The sequence below is a fragment of the Pseudoliparis swirei genome, chromosome 10 (genome assembly GCF_029220125.1).
Source record: "Pseudoliparis swirei isolate HS2019 ecotype Mariana Trench chromosome 10, NWPU_hadal_v1, whole genome shotgun sequence".
Classification (NCBI taxonomy): domain Eukaryota; kingdom Metazoa; phylum Chordata; class Actinopteri; order Perciformes; family Liparidae; genus Pseudoliparis; species Pseudoliparis swirei.
Window position 1 is genome coordinate 2617508 of NC_079397.1, and position 17500 is coordinate 2635007.

The 17500-nt window shown below is 41.7% G+C and overlaps 1 protein-coding gene across 1 annotated transcript in view; it reads left to right on the top strand.

Moving 5' to 3' along the window:
• Positions 1-17500, top strand: part of LOC130200417 (plexin-B2-like) — a 103757-nt gene that overhangs the window by 66619 nt on the left and 19638 nt on the right. Inside the window, 24 exon segments of the mRNA XM_056424682.1 lie at positions 1061-1206; positions 1294-1473; positions 1795-1929; positions 3093-3193; positions 3688-3814; positions 4737-4905; positions 5047-5158; positions 5232-5343; positions 6204-6305; positions 6383-6478; positions 7631-7718; positions 8080-8243; positions 10469-10617; positions 11003-11138; positions 12058-12194; positions 12280-12462; positions 12557-12668; positions 13634-13693; positions 13696-13845; positions 13918-14001; positions 14989-15078; positions 15211-15347; positions 15428-15528; positions 16307-16539. Coding sequence (XP_056280657.1) covers positions 1061-1206; positions 1294-1473; positions 1795-1929; positions 3093-3193; positions 3688-3814; positions 4737-4905; positions 5047-5158; positions 5232-5343; positions 6204-6305; positions 6383-6478; positions 7631-7718; positions 8080-8243; positions 10469-10617; positions 11003-11138; positions 12058-12194; positions 12280-12462; positions 12557-12668; positions 13634-13693; positions 13696-13845; positions 13918-14001; positions 14989-15078; positions 15211-15347; positions 15428-15528; positions 16307-16539 — 3104 coding nt within the window.

The following is a 17500-nucleotide window of genomic DNA, read 5'->3' on the forward strand; positions in this document are numbered from 1 at the left end:
GAGTACTTCCACTTTTTAGTGGACTGAGCTGCACTCCCACTGCGCGTCTCGCTGCTCTCTCTCTTCTTCTCTCTTTGATTCATACGTGTCTCTGACTTTTCCACCTACGGCGGCAGATCTCCTCTGTCATGAAACACATATGCCGGTGTTACACCCCTACTGGTTTTCAAACCTACTGGTTTCCCTACGCGTGCGTGCATTGTGTTCTCTTCACATCTGCAGCGGGGCTCTGTCTCGCTCACCGTTCATATCCATTTCGGCGATTACGATTGTATAAGTGAGCAGAGCATCACAGCCACGGATGAAGAAATACATTTTCGAAAAATAAAAATAAAAAGATCGCCCGACCTGGTTTCGATCTCTTTCACGCAAAAGGAGACTGCACTCAAAGACGCGCAGTCTGTGCGCTGCGCCACCAGATATTAGTTTCAAGTCAAGTAATTTATATATTGATCCATTAAGTCACATTTCTTATGTTTTCATGGGAACAGTTTGGTCGAAGGGATCTGGAACAACTGGTCATCTTGAGCGGATATTTACACTTTGAAACATGTTTAGCGATGCTTGTTCGCAACGCAACAACCACACATTCTCACTAGCACCCCCCCCCCCCCCCCCCGGCTGGCCCTCCAGCAGATGTTATGTGGCCCTCTTAGGAAAAAGTTTGGGGACCCCTGGTTTATACCAAGTAACATATTTGGTTGAGTCCCCAATTTTTTTTCCATTATCACCCATTTACATTGGTTGCCTAACTCTTTTAGGCGTTTAGGTCGTTTCTTCTAATTCTGAGTTGATATTAGGTTTTTTTAACAAGTTGTAGATCTTGTAACATTTTGCAGGATTCATTCCAAAACAAATCTCTAGTAATCTCACGTTTTCGGTGGTTAACAATCAAAATCACGTTCATCAAAACAAAACTGTAAATAGCGAGGATTTTGCAGAATATGCGTTTTTTTTCTTCTTTTTTTCCCAGTGGTGATATTTTAGACATTTTTATTGTTTGTTTTCCCAGAAAACATATTGTTACATAACGTGTGTGTCTCCCCCCCCCTGTCTGTAGGCATGTACCCTCTTCACTCCATCAACAAGAGGCTGGTGGAGATAATCGCGGCGTGCTACAGCTACAACGGCATCATTAACGAGAAGTCGGCCGTCTACTCGCCGTACTCCTCCAAGTCTGAGGAGCTGTGCAGCAGCATTAAGAATGTGAGGAAACATGTCGCCTGTGTGTCGGAGATAAAGGGGAACAATTCACAACAATAATAACAACAAAAACAACGTGATTTATTTCAGAACAACATGGCCCTCAGTTTGAAATGCGGAGCAGAGTTCCTGCCCTCCCCATTGGCCAGCAAGGCCGAGTTTGCCCTGACAACCAAGCCCTCATTGGTCCGCAAGGGTCACATGACCGCCGTGGCCGTTACCGTGGAGATGGGGCACGCGGTGGCGTTCGTGGGCACCGCAACCGGAGAGGTAAAGGCCGACGTTTATATGAAATACAGTTCAATGTCAATTATTAAGACAATATTGATCCTGGTGCCGCTAAAAGATTGTGAAAAATTAAAATTAATATTTATATATATATATATATTAAGCTGGAAGAGGAAGATAGTTTTCTGATGAAATATACAAGAAAAAAACAACTGAATATTTATACTTAATACTTATTTAAGCGTACTTAACGATAGTAGCCCTAATATGTCGTCTTGGTATTAAATGTAAAGGACCCTTTTAAAAATGCCAGATTGCATTCTTAAATATACAAAAGCTTAATGTTGAATGTTTCTTGTGCAGGTGTTGAAGGTGCACCTGTCGGCCGACCCTGAGGTGTACGGGCGAGCTCAGGGCGACGTCACGGGCGACAAGGTCAACAAGAACCTGCTGTTCGATGCCAAGCTGCAGCACCTGTACATCACCACGGAGAAGAAGGTCAGACGCACTCCGACTCCTCCATCGTGTTTCAGTTTTCCATTTCTCTCTCTCAGCTTCTGGCCGTCCGACGGCGTTGTGTTTCAGAGGGTCGGAATTAATAATTAAGAAATTATTAATTAAGGCACATGAAGCCAGTATACGCATTATTATTATTATAGTGAATTAAGAACGTTGCACTCTAAAATAATTATTTTCAAGTATTTTTAAGGTATTTTCATCATCTTTTCTTCCTGCTACTCCTTAAATACTTTATAATCAAATATATATATTTAATATAATATATTTTATATATATTATATAATATATATAATATATTATATATAAAATATATTATATATATAACGTATATATAAATAAATATATGAGTATATCGGAGATAAAGGTCAAACTCACTCTTTGCTTCTTTCCTCTTTCTCTCACCTTCCGTCAATCCAACGACCTTCATCGTGTCCGACACACAAAGAAGGTCAAGGATCTCTCGTTTCGCCCGTCGGGTCCCAACCCAACAAGCTTTTCATCCCCCCCCCCCGTCTTATTTGATCATTTATTCATCCGCCCGACCTGCACCGGTTCATCCGTCTACATTACCACACAACACCACTATTGATTCATTCACTCTCCGTTTGTCTCTCCATCTTTCTCTCCTTTGTCCTTTCATCTTATTTTTTTTGCGGTCGCCATCACTCTCAAGTGAAATTGATGGTATTGATTTTTAAATGAATGAATTAGAAAGCGCTCGGAGAGGACGGCTCTGGCTCATCTCAATGTGTCAGGCCTCTTCTCCTCGTCGGGGTTTAAAGTATTCAGAAGAAGTTTTCTAAATTAAAATAACATACAGCCCAGAACATTAATTAGGGATAAAACCCTTTTATGTTTACATATAACACTTAAACGTGTGACATATCTTGAGTGAAACTCATCATAATGGGGAAAAAAAAGAAAAACAATGAAAAAAATTGATCCATCGCCAAGAATAATCATATTAAATTATATTTTTTATTTTATTATTTCTATTTATTTCATAGAGAGGATACCAGTTTAAAATGTGTGTTTTAGATACTTCGTCGTTATTTAATTATTATCTTTTTGCCCGTGTGCTCCTGAATGTTACGTTAACGTTAACGACCCTTCACAATAAAAGCCTCCCGTGTGTTCTGCAGATCACCAAGGTTCCCGTGCAGGCCTGCCACCTGAAGACGGACTGCCAGTCCTGCGTCTCCATGAAGGATCCGTACTGTGGCTGGTGTGTCCTGGAGGGGAAGTGAGTCTATGTGTGTGTGTGTGTGTGTGTGTGTGTAAAAATGTATCAGTCCCGTGAACACCCAAAAAAACAGTCTTTTCCTGCAAATGTTATATACTCAGAGAATATTCAAAACCTTTTAATGAATTATTTAAATTGTATTACTGGCAACGGTCGTATTATTTTATTATATAAAATATATAAATTAAATAAGATATGTTATTATATTTATATGAAATCTAATTATTTTTATATAGATAATTATATATATATGAATAAATATAATTCTATTTATCTAAATAATTCTCTTTATCTAAATAATTATATTGATAGAAATATAATTATGTATAAATAAGTATGTATTTATTTAAAATATAATTAATTAATAAAATAATTGAAATGATTAGAATACAAATGGTAAAACCTGATCCGTGTCTCAGCTTGTTATACAAACACAGACCATCACCTCGGAGACCGAAGTAAATGTTGATTTATTTCCCCCTCCCTCCCCCCAGGTGCACCAGGAAGATGGCGTGCAGCAGGTGGTGGGAGGAGAAGATCTGGCTATGGTCGCCCAATCAGCAGTGTGTTGAGATCGAGGCCTTCGACCCGCCCAACCTGAGCTGCAAGAAGACGCGGCAGGTAGGAGAGCGAGAGGACGAGGACCACCACGAAGCACCTGATGCTTCATTCGAGGTCATGTGACCTCCAAAGCTATCGACCCTTAAAAGAAGAGATGATTTAAAACCATGCCCCTCTGAAAAGAAGATTACAACTCCATCTTTATAACTCCCAGGAGAACATAAACAAGCACGTCGTGCTTCAAGATGCGCTGACTAGACAAAAAAATTAAAGACTAAAAAAAATGTAAATAAAAAAGGCCATATGTAGATCGTAACATTTTAATTCTCTGTCGTCTTAATCAGATGCAACAGAACGACGTTAATTATAACCAGGTAGAGGTCGTGAATTATTTATTTTGTAAGTGCAACTGTGAGTCTTTAGATGCACATTTAAAGTCAAACGTCTTCTTAATGCTGATCGTTTTAAAATGTATTTATTTATAATTGTTAATAGTTGATCTTCTTTCACTGTGAAAGACTGATAATTAAAATGTCAAAATAATTTAAATAATACCAATAATATTACTTACTTCTCGAGCTTTCATGCACTTTAAAGCTTAAATACTGTTTCATTAATATCAATATCAATCAATCAATATTAATACAAAGATGTTCTTTATTTAATATCTCGGTTATTTCGGGTCAACATGAATATTCAACACGTTTAACTGCTTTGTAGCGATATTGGATTTAAAGGATATTTGCATCAATGTGATGAAGCACGTTGTCGGGTATTTAGATGCACATTTGATTGGCCAAAAGTAGCTTAAAAAATTGATTGATTGATTTTTATCAATAAACTGAGGAATTTACATAAAATGTATAATATATATTGGTCCTTAAACTTTGAGGTTACTAACTAGTATGGAGGTGAACACATGTAATGTAGCAGTATACATCATCTCTGGTGACTCCTCATCTTCCTCCTCTTCCTCCTTCAGGTCGACATCCACATCCCGGCGCTGCCGGCGCTGAGGAGCTCCGACCGGCTGGAGTGCAAGTTCGGCTCCATCTCCAGCGAAGCCGTGATGGTCATCGCCGAGAATCAGGTGCGGGTCACCTGTACGCTGCCGGACCCCGTGGAGATCCCACCGACCCCTGACCAGCAGGGTAGGAAGCAGTTGTTTTTAATATATATTTATTTATTCATTTATATATTTATTTATTTATTTAATTATTTATTTATATATCTTTATATATATATTTTGTGATTATATATATATATATATATTTATATGTGTGCGTTTCCAGACTACGTGTCCGTCCCAGTCACGGTTCTGGTAAATGACAAAGTGAAGGTGGCGTCCGGGGAGTATCACTTCTACAACTGTGCCGCTACGGTTAGGAAGAACCAGAACGCACCGTAAGATGAACGACACACACACACGCTTGAAACACACGCGTGTGTGTGTAAGAATGTGTTTGTGTGTTTTCAGGTGCATCGCGTGTGTGACCAGCGAGTGGGGCTGTCAGTGGAACGCTCTGGATCACAGCTGCAGCGACAACAACGCTGCTGTTGGTGGGGAACACATCGTCAAACCAGAACAGGTGTGTGTGTGTGTGTAAGATAGCTAACGTGCTAATTACCTTCGCATTGAAAATGCCGGAAGGTTATGTTTTGATCGCCGTGTATTTATTTATTTATTTATTTGTATGAGTGTTATTCGCAAAACTCAAAAAGTATTGAACCGAATCGTATGAAATTTGGTGGGATGATTGTTTATTATCCGGGGACCAGTTGATTAGATTTTGGGATCGATCGGGTCAAAGGTCAAGGTCAAAGGTCATGAACAGGTCAAAATCTTTCGCAGAACTCAAAAAGTATTGAACCGAATCGCATGAAATTTGGTGGGATGATTGTTTATTATCCGGGGACCAGTTGATTAGATTTTGGGATCGATCGGGTCAAAGGTCAAGGTCAAAGGTCATAAACAGGTCAAATCTTCTTGAATCACATGGAATTTGGTGGGATGATTTGTTATTATCCGGGGACCATTTGACTAGATTTTGGGATCAATCGGGTCAAAGGTCAAGGTCATGGAAAGGTCAACATCTTTTTTTTACCATAGCGCAGTCAATTTTTATCCAATTGGCAACTAATGCCAACATGTTCATAATTCAATGCCCAATCTTGTGATATGCGAAGGTATGCGCTCTACCGAGTGCCCATTCTAGTTCCACCATGCTTTAATCCTACACTGGCTACAGAATAAATAAGATAGCTAACTTTCCAGCGATACGCTACTTAGTAAGATAGCTGCAGTGCTAATTCCACCATCTTTAATGCTACAAACGTGTCACCTTCGGACCACAATGTTTTAGCTCGCTACCCGTCGTCAGGCGATGATTTGAAGAGCTGGACCGTCGTTCTTCTGGTGTTGAACTCTTTATTCTCTCGGTTGCTGAAGGCCGGCAGCTGTCCTCAGTTCGAGTCCCCGGAGCCGCTCCTGATCCCCGTCGGCTTTCAAATCCCGATCAGCTTCCAGGGGAGGAACCTGGACGTCTACACGGTGAGCCCCCCCCCCCCCCCCGCTGGCCGCGCGCCGCGTGCTTTAGCGCCGTCGGTAACGACCGTCTCCGTCTCCAGAAGCCGAGGTTCTCCATCGGGACGGAGCTGATGAAGGACGCCGAGGTCGCCGTGACGCAGGAGCAGGGGTCAAAGTTCAGATTCCCGGGTTATGAGGTCGGTATCAAGGAGTCAATACGGCATAAACTCAGTGTGTTGATGACAGCATTGGATCATAGATGTTATTCAAATATAAATAACTGTTTTATTCAATGAAGGAATGCTCCTCAGGCGATTATTAATAAAGAAATGAATTAATAGAAATCAGAATAAAAGGTTTTATTCCTTCAATATGTGATAATGTTCATAGAAATCTAAATATTTGATCAATTCTGGTTCAAAACTCAGTCAAAGATTTTTTACAGAAATAATTATAGATATCTATTTATATTACTCTATAAATCTAAAAATACTGTCAGCGGTTCTAAAAAAATCTATTTCCTCCATGTTTTTATTAATAAATGTATATAAATGAGTCTCTGAATGCTGCATAAAGCTTCATAATATATCGTTTTTATTAATAAATGTATATAAATGAGGCTCAAACGGACAAAGTAGTAAAATAAACACATAAATGTGTATTTTGGATGTCTGATCTAAGAACATTAATACAATCAACAAGAAAACAACCACTTAAAGAAACAGCCTCGCTTCTCCGTGTGTGTGTGTGTGTGTGTGTGTGTGTGTGTGTGTGTGTGTGTGTGTGTGTGTGTGTGTGTGTGTGTGTGTGTGTGTGTGTGTGTGTGTGTGTGTGTGTGTGTGTGTGTGTGTGTGTGTGTGTGTGTGTGTGTGTGTGTGTGTGTGTGTGTGTGTGTGTGTGTTGCAGCCACCAGAGCGCTCAGTCATTAATGATGATTAGAGTGATCAGAGGAGCTGCGGCGGGTTAATTGGGAGTCTGGAAAAGTTTCGATCTCCTTTTTGTTTTGTATGTTTTTACATTTGAATGTTTAATATTTAATTGTACTGTCTGTTGGCTGTTCTCTAGTGTGTGTGTGTCTGTGGTGGCGCCCCCTAGAGGGCTGCAGAACAATGTCACTGTTTCTTAGTCGCACGCTTCAGGTTTTCCCACTTTTCTGCCTCCATCGATCCTCATGTTGAGTCTTATGGATTACCAATACGTGTTCACACGCACACACACACACGCACACACACTGATTTATGGCTGCAGGATGGTTTCACAGTTAGTTAGATGTGAGGTATTTAGTGTTGAGCTCCAAATAGGGAGCAATGTTTTGTGACCGTGTGTTAATGCAAACCGTGTGTGTACAGTTTTCCTATGACGAGCAGCAGGAGGTGAACGTATCCTTCCATATCAAAGACAGAGAAACTGAGAGGAAGATTGACAGCACCCTGACAGGTTGGTGTGACACTTGTACACAAACACTAACACACATACACAAACACTAACACACACACTAACACACACAAACACTAACACACACACTAACATACACACACACACACACTAACACACACACTTAACACACACTAAGACACACGCACACAGACTAACACACACACAAGCTAACACAGACACACAAACTAACACACACACAAACATAAATAAAGTGTGTGAAGCCAAAGTTATTGTGCTGTTTAAGTTTCTCTAATTTTCAATTCCAATTCTTCTACTTTTATTATTTATTCTCCTCCTCCTTCTCCTCCTCCTCCTCCTACCTCTCCTCCTCCTCCTCCTCCCTCTCCTCCTCCTCCTCCAGTGGTGCTGTATAACTGCTCCGTGGGCCGGCCAGACTGCAGCCTGTGTGGTCACTCCTCCCCCCGGTACGAGTGTGTGTGGTGCTCCTCCTCCCGGCGCTGTGTTTACCGGCAGCTCTGCCCGGCGGCTCCTCCGGCCCGGTGCCCCGACCCGGAGATCACCGACGTGAGTCCTGAGGAGCGAGAGGGTTGACTGATGAGGTTATTGTGGAGGTGCAGTGGTTAGCACCGTCACTCCCCAGCAACAGGGCTCCGGGTTGGAAGCCCGGCCCCCAGCCGGTGGTCCTTCTGTGTGGGTTCCCTCCGGGTTCTCCGGTTCCTCCCACAGTCCATATGCAGCTCAGGTGAACTGGAGAACGTGTGCGTCTCTATGTGACACCTGTCCAGGTGAACCTGCCTTCACCCAATGTAAGCTGGGGCTATTTTCAACAACTCTATAATACTTTTAAGTTTATATATATATTTATATTTATTTATATTTTTTATATATATTGATATATTTATATATGTATATATATTCATATATATTTCTATAATTAAATATATGTATGTATACATATATATTTTTATATATAAATAAATATATTTATATATGTATTCATATTTATATAAATATATATTTATATATTTATATATTAATATCATTTATTAGATTTATTATATCAAATTAATTAATTAAATGAGATACATTTTATTGACATAAATATAATTATTTATATATACATAATTCTATTTATATTAGTGCTGTGAAAAATAATGCGTTAACTCAGTTAATTAAATTACAGGATTAACTAGTTTTGTTTTTTTAACGCATTTAACGCATGCGCAACTCTTCTCGGAGCTCTTGCCTGTCTTGAGAGCCCTGTAAATGTATATATGTGATTAATCATGATTAATCCACAGAAACCTGTGATTAACCTGATTAAAAATTTTAATCGTTTCACAGCCCTAATTTATATAAATATAATTATATCTATTTATATATTTATATATATATATGCATTGTATCATAAAGTTTCCTCAGTGTCTGTGATCTGTTGGCAAGGAGCTCTTCACAGATCATCCATGCTGTCGTCGTCGCCCCCCCCCCCTCCCCGTCATCCTTAACAACACCAGACGACCTTCTGACATAAATCAAGTCTCAAATATGTATTTGGTAGTACAAACCGAACAGCAGCAAACTGCATGAAGGAACAAGTGAAGAGGAACCGTCTGAAATGAGCTGAGGAAACACGCAAGGAAGCAATCACACGGATGACTGAGGGCCGGGAGGACTTACAATGTACCAAGGAAGCAGAACAACAACAACGACTGGATGCTGTCGTCGTCGTTGTTGTTAATGGATTTTTTTGGGCCCAACGCACAGTTGGAGATGACCTCAGCTGCTGATCGGTGGTGCTGCTCCCCAGAGGATGACCCCGGTGGTCTTTATCTGTAGTTCCTCTACCGAGCAACGTTTACCTGAAGTAACCTTCTTATGTCTGAAGAAGTTCTGACTCTATTCAAACATGACCAAAGTGTGTAACTACAGATACTCAAGTACTCCATTGGATGTACTTGTATTTGACTTTTCAACGCCACTTTCTTCTTCTACTCCACGATGTTTTGGTGGCAAATATTCATTTATTTGAAGATTTAAAGCTCCTAAAACCTGAATATCTGAATGCTACATTCAGAATAATAATATATATAATATTTACATATATATTATATATATATATATATACAATATAATAGTATAATATATTAAATAGTATCTAAACTTCGTCAGGACAGAAATAAAACTATACAGGAAACAGAAATATTTAAAACATGTAACGATACTAAATGTTACAAAGTAAAACATGTAACGATACTAAATGTTACAAAGTAAAATATGTAACGATACTAAATGTTACAAAGTAAAATATGTAACGATACTAAATGTTACAAAGTAAAATATGTAACGATACTAAATGTTATAAAGTAAAATATGTATAGATACTAAATGTTACAAAGTAAAATATGTAACGATACTAAATGTTACAAAGTAAAATATGTTACGATACTAAATGTTACAAAGTAAAATATGTATAGATACTAAATGTTACAAAGTAAAATATGTAACGATACTAAATGTTTAAAAGTAAAATATGTAACGATACTAAATGTTACAAAGTAAAATATGTATCGATACTAAATGTTACAAAGTAAAATATGTAACGATACTAAATGTTTCAAAGTAAAATATGTAACGATACTAAATGTTACAATGTTTCAGGACAAATAAAGCGCTAAAACATTTAATGATTTTTTAGGGAGGGTTAATTGAGTTTAAACACCAGGCGGTTATGTAACTCTCTAAAGACGATGCATCCCATAATAACTGGAAGCATCCCTCTCTGCCTCCAGATCATCCCTCGCTTCGGGCCTCTGAACGGCCGGATCTCCGTCACCATCAAAGGCTCCAACATGGGAATCAAGAAGGACGACGTCAAGAGGATCACGGTGGCCGGCGTGGACTGTGTCCACCAGGGGGAGCACTACTCCGTCTCCACCAGGTACCGACACATGACACTCAGACAGGAAGTGAAGGTGAAGCTCTTCACGTGGACAGGAAGTGAAGGTGTAGCCCTTCACGTGGACAGGAAGTGAAGGTGAAGCTCTTTACACGGACAGGAAGTGAAGGTGACGCTATTCACGCAGACAGGAAGTGAAGGTGAAGCTCTTTACACGGACAGGAAGTGAAGGTGAAGCTCTTTACGCAGACAGGAAGTGAAGGTGAAGCTCTTCGTGCAGACAGGAAGTGAAGCTGAAGCTCTTCTGAGACTTAAAGGAGTGGTAGAAAGATGTAAGAACTGTAATCCAAGAACCTGAAGGCTGTACTTCAGACCAGTACTGAGTAAATACGAGTGCACCATCCCATAATACTCCCTCTGTCCGCAGCATCGTGTGTGAGATCGGACCGGCGAGGAGACTTCCTCCCGCCGACCTCCCGTTCGAGGGGCTCAACAGCGGAGCGGTGGAGGTGGAGGTGGAGGGAGGACGGAGAGGGAAGTCCCAGGTGGTCTTCACCTATCGGGTAGGTCCGCACTAGACACGCCCCCACAGGTGGTCTTCACCTATCGGGTAGGTCCGCACTAGACACGCCCCCACAGGTGGTCTTCACCTATCGGGTAGGTCCGCACTAGACACGCCCCCACAGGTGGTCTTCACCTATCGGGTAGGTCCGCACTAGACACGCCCCCACAGGTGGTCTTCACCTATCGGGTAGGTCCGCACTAGACACGCCCCCACAGGTGGTCTTCACCTATCGGGTAGGTCCGCACTAGACACCCCCCCACAGGTGGTCTTCAACTATCGGGTAGGTCTGCACTAGACACGCCCCCACAGGTGGTCTTCACCTATTGGGTCGGTCCGCACTAGACACGCCCCCACAGGTGGTCTTTACCTATCGGGTAGGTCCGCACTAGACACGCCCCCACAGGTGGTCTTTACCTATCGGGTAGGTCCGCACTAGACACGCCCCCACAGGTGGTCTTCACCTATTGGGTAGGTCCGCACTAGACACGCCCCCACAGGTGGTCTTCACCTATTGGGTCGGTCCGCACTAGACACGCCCCCACAGGTGGTCTTTACCTATCGGGTAGGTCTGCACTAGACACGCCCCCACAGGTGGTCTTCACCTATCGGGTAGGTCCGCACTAGACACGCCCCCACAGGTGGTCTTCACCTATTGGGTCGGTCCGCACTAGACACGCCCCCACAGGTGGTCTTCACCTATTGGGTCGGTCCGCACTAGACACGCCCCCACAGGTGCATTATATTCGTGATCTTTTGAGTCTATTTCACGATGAATCCAAAACTCTGAGTCGTTGAACTTCACCAAAAAACACCCAAAATGCTCGCAGCTCACGTTTAACGGTAAAGTACCGTAAACGTGAGCTGGACTTGAATCAAAAATACAAGACGACTCATTTGTCTCTGCGTCCCCTGTCCAGGACCCCAAACCGCAGCTTGTGCACCCGGCGCGGGGTCCCGCCTCCGGGGGGACCGTCATCACCATCAGCGGAGAGGACCTGGACACGGCGAGCAAGGGCGACGTGTCCGTGAGCGTCGGGGGGGTTCCCTGTGAAGTGTGAGGAGCCGCCGCCACCGCCTGTCCAATCACGTCGTCTCTAAAAGAAAGGGGGCGGGGCTTCACTAAACGCCTTCCTCCTCAGCGTGGCGTTCGGCTCGGAGATCACCTGCCGGACCGGGAGGTACCGCGGCCAGAAGGTGCCCTCCGACCTGCTGGCGGTGACGGTGAAATACGGGAGGAACACCACCAAGGACGTGGCGGCCGCGTACCAATACGCAGAAAACCCCAAGGTCACGGACTATCACCCCAAGGACAGCTTCCTGAGGTGAGTGAGGGGTTCATAAAGGAGCTGGAGATGAATGTAAATGTATTTACAGATAAATGTACATTCATTCATTTCCCTGTGTGTGTGTGTGTAGCGGCGGCCGCAGGATCGTTGTCATGGGAACCGGGTTCGATCTGGTCCAGAGAGCCTGGATGAAGGTCCTGCTGGTCCCCAACGAGTTCTCCCAGAACCCCTCACCTGTCGAGGTAAGAAAGCATAGACTTCTATACAACCAGAGGAGTCGCCCCCTGGTGGCCAGGAGAGAGAATGCAGCTTTAACACATGAAGCATCGACTTCTATACAACCAGAGGAGTCGCCCCCTGGTGGTCAGGAGAGAGAATGCAGTTCTAACACATGAAGCATCGACTTCTATACAACCAGAGGAGTCGCCCCCTGGTGGTCAGGAGAGAGAATGCAGCTTTAACACATGAAGCATAGACTTCTTTTTGCCATATTACATCATATTTCGTGGCCACAGGGGGCGCTGTTTTATGGCTGGTGCTGCACTTCTGTTGACCTGTGCCAGGAAATTGTAAACTGGAAATATCTCACTTTCCTTTAAGTCTATCCAACAACAACAACAACAATGTTATCGGGTCAACAGACGCAGAATGAAGAAGTCACAGTTCACTGAACAAACACTAAAAATACAAAAACTCATTTTGGACTTTCTGTTTATTTGAGCTGAAGAAAAATTCATTGAACTTCTTTCCAGCTTCAGGAAGTCGTTTGTGTTGTTGTTGTTGTTGTGGCAGATTGATGGAGGTGGTTGTTTGTGAAATAGAGAGGAAATGAAATACCACTTTTGAACACACACACACACACACACACGTCTCTCTCATTTGTTTTCTTCTTCTGCTGTTTATTTATTGCTCCGTTCTATTTCCTGTTTTCTTGTCTCCACCGTTTGTCACATTTGTGTTTTTATTATGTTTTTGTCTATTTTTATTTTTAAAGGCTAAAATATAAAAATACGACCAAGTTGAAATAAACAATAATAATAAAATGAAAGAGATGTGAATAAAAAGTTAAATAAAATGTGTTCAGACCTCTCTGTAGTTTGACTTGTTCTTCTTCTTCTTCTTCTTCTCCTTCTCCTGCTTCTCCTCCCTAATCTCCTTATTCTTCTTTTCCTCCTCCTTCTTCTACCTTCTACTCCTCCTCCTCCAGTTTGTGCAGGAGTCCCTGAGTAAGAACGACACGGTGCTTCAGTTCTCCTCCCCCCCGGTGACTCCTCCTCCTCCTCCTCCTCTCCGCTGCGCACCGTGCTGCAGCTGGACGGCGAGCAGGAGGAGCTGAAGGGCTTCGACTACCACGCCGACCCGACCTTCAACCCGCTGGACAACAAGGAGATCACGGACACCAGCGTCATCATCGTCACGGTGAGGAGGAAGAGCGCCGCGTGTGCGTGGAGCGCATGTTGTTGATGTTGTTGTTGTTGTTGTTGTCTTCAGGGTCGAGGGTTCGCCAAAGCCATGACGGCCAAAGAGGCCCAGGCCTTCGTGGGAGACGCCTCGTGTCACGTCAACATTCTGCAGGTGAAACAACAAAAACAATAAAAACATTTTTAAAAGTTGTTCTTGTTCTTCTTCTTCTCCTTCTTCTTGTTCTTCTTCATCTTGTCCTTGTTCTTCTTCATCTTGTCCTTGTTCTTCTTCTTCTTCTTCTTGTTCTTCTTTTTCTTCTTCATCTTGTCCTTGTTCTTCTTTTTCTCCTTCATCTTGTCCTTGTTCTTCTTCTTCTTCTTGTTCTTCTTCATCTTGTCCTTGTTCTTCTTTTTCTTCATCTTGTCCTTGTTCTTCTTCTCCTTCTTCTTGTTCTACTTCATCTTGTCCTTGTTCTTCTTCTTCTTCTTCTTCTTCATCTTGTCCTTGTTCTTCTTCAACTTGTCCTTGTTCTTCTTCTTCTTCATCTTGTCCTTGTTCTTCTTCTCCTTCTTCTTGTTCTTCTTCATCTTGTCCTTGTTCTTCTTCTTCTTGTTCTTCTTCATCTTGTCCTTGTTCTTCTTCTTCTTCTCCTTCTTCTTGTTCTTCTTCATATTGTCCTTGTTCTTCTTTTTCTTCTTCTCCTTCTCCTTCTTCTTGTCCTTGTTCTTCTTTTTCTTCTTCTTCTTCTCCTTCTTCTTGTTCTTCTTCATCTTGTTCTTCTTCATCTTGTCCTTGTTCTTCTTCTTCTTTTTCTTTTTCTTCTTCTTGTCCTTGTTCTTCTCCTTCATCTTGTCCTTGTTCTTCTTCTTGTTCTTCTTCATCTTGTCCTTGTTCTTCTTTTTCTTCTTCTCCTTCTTCTTGTTCTTCTTTTTCTTCTCCTTCTTCTTGTTCTTCTTCATCTTGTCCTTGTTCTTCTTCTTCTTCTACTTGTTCTTCTTCATCTTGTCCTTGTTCTTCTTCTTCTCCTTTTTCTTCTTGTTCTTCTTCTTTTTCTTCTTCTTCTCCTTTTTCTTCTTGTTCTTCTCTTTCGTCTAGTTCTTCTTCTACTTCTCCTTCAGTTTAAAGTATGCTATAACTGTGTGTGTGTGCGTGTGTCAGGATGATAAGCTGATCCTCGAGGCTCCGTCTTCGCGGCCTCGGTCCCGACGTCAGCGCCGAGACACGGCCACGGACATGCTGGAGCTCGTGGTATTTAAACTTCCTTCTCCCATTCGCACGGCGGTCAGTGAACGCCCCTCAGGTGGACCTCAAAGAGCCGCCTCGGCGTTTCTGATGCGCTCGAGTCAAATGTTCTGGAGGCTGAGCGTCTCTCTCTCTCAGGTGAAGTTTGGCCTGGGCGAGTGGACGGTGGACTCCGTGTACTACGCCCGCAAGGACAACATTCCTCTGGCCATCATCATCCCCGCCGTCATCATCCCCATGCTCCTCTTCATCGCCGTGTCTGTCTACTGCTACCGGTCAGAGCACACACACACACGCACACACGCACACACACGCTGGTGTTTCGGCGTGTTGATGTGCTGCTGCTCGTCTTCAGGAGGAAGAGTCAGCAGGCGGAGCGAGAATACGAGAAGGTGAGACACCAGCTGGAGAACCTGGAGGAGAGCGTCAGGGACCGCTGCAAGAAAGAGTTCACAGGTAGGAAACATACCTGTTGTTGTTGTTGTTATTAATGTTATTATTATTAGAGTTCACAGGTAGGAAACATACCTGTTGTTGTTATTAATGTTATTATTATTAGAGTTCACAGGTAGGAAACATACCTGTTGTTGTTGTTGTTATTAATGTTATTATTATTAGAGTTCAAAGGTAGGAAACATACCTGTTGTTGTTATTATATTATTATTATTATTATTAGAGTTCACAGGTAGGAAACATGCATTATTTTTCTATTTTCTAGAAGTCGTCTCAAAAAAGACTGAGGAAGTTTTAAAGTTATTCTCCTTAAATTAAACGCCTAAAACATATTTTCACCGTTATAAATGTTCTTCTTCTTCGTCTTCTTCTCCTTCTCCTTCTTGTTTCTGTTCTTCTTCTTCTTCTTGTTCTCCTTCTTCCTCTTCTCCTTCTTTCTTCTCCTTGTTCTTCTTCTCCTCCTCTTCCATATTTTTTGTTCTTCTTCTCCTTCTTTTTTCTCTTTGTTCGTCTTCTCGTCCTCCTTCCTTTTTCTTCTTTTCCTCCTCGTTCTTGTTCTTATTCTCCAACTTCTTTCTTTTCCTCCTTCTTCTCCTCCTTCTACTTCTTCAAGTAATGAATGTAAGAATTAAGTCAAATCTGCAATTTAAAGTATAATAAAATACAAAATGGGCACTATAATGATGTGTTGTATATTTGAGTAAATGGGACACAGAGTGCTTCAGAGCCTCTGTCTCCTTTATTCTCTCTCTTCCTGTATTCTCTCTCTTCCTGTGTCCAGACCTGATGATCGAGATGGAGGACCAGACCAGCGACCTGAGCGAGGCCCGGATCCCCTTCCTGGACTACAAGACCTACACGGACCGGAACTTCTTCCTGCCCTCTAAGGACGGCGGCGCCACCGACACCATGATCACGGGCAAGATCCAGATCCCCGAGGCCCGCAAGGCCATCGTGGCCCAGGCCCTGAACCAGTTCTCCAACCTGCTGAACAGCAAGACCTTCCTCCTCAACGTGAGCTCGTCTTCATTCGGAGTTCTGAGAGGGAAATAGATGTTAAAGTGTTTTTACACACAGAAGATTATTTAAAAAGACGTTTCTGAAGAATAGATTTGACCCAAAACGATAAAGTTTTGGACCTTTTTCTCTCCTCTTAGAGAAACCTGGTCCTACTTCTACTACCACTATTCAGATTAGCTTTTATTGTGTTTTTAATTGTTTGTTTTGTGTGTTTTATTTATTATAAAAAATATATTTATTTTTTTGTCCATTTTCTTTATGTAGATTCATGTATAAATGTTGTATTCAGGACCCATCAAATGGATAATAATAATAATCATCATCACAGGGTTTGTTTTATGTTTTATTTATTATAAATAATATATGTTTTTGTTCATTTTCCTTTTGCAGATTAATGTATAAAAGTCATATTTAGGACCCATCAAATGGATAATAATAATAATAAAAAATGTTATTATTATTATTATAATTATTATAATTAGAATGATCACAGGGTTCGTACGGTCATGGAAAACCTGGAAAAGTTGATCTAAATTTTAAATGTTTATTTCCAGGCCTGGAAAAGTCCTGAAAATACAAAAATCCCCAAAGTTTTGGAAAAGTCATGAACATTTGATATATTCATACATTCATATTTTCATCTACGCTGAGTTTTAAATCATGAATTTGTTTTTAAAAAGAATGACACTCAAAATATAACCCGGCATTACACGATTTTCCGCGCTGCAAGTGAACGCACCGTAACTGAAAAGACATAAATGTTTATTCTTTTAATTAAACTATCGTCTCATTCATTTGTTTTATTTACGGTTATTTACTGGATGCGTTTGAATTCTCTTTGTTAGTTAAAATACAATATTTTATTATTTTTTCATGCTTACCGAGATTTAAAGAAATATTTGGTCGTGTAAATGTGGTTTAAACTCCTGGACACCCATTGGTCCGCACGTGTGTG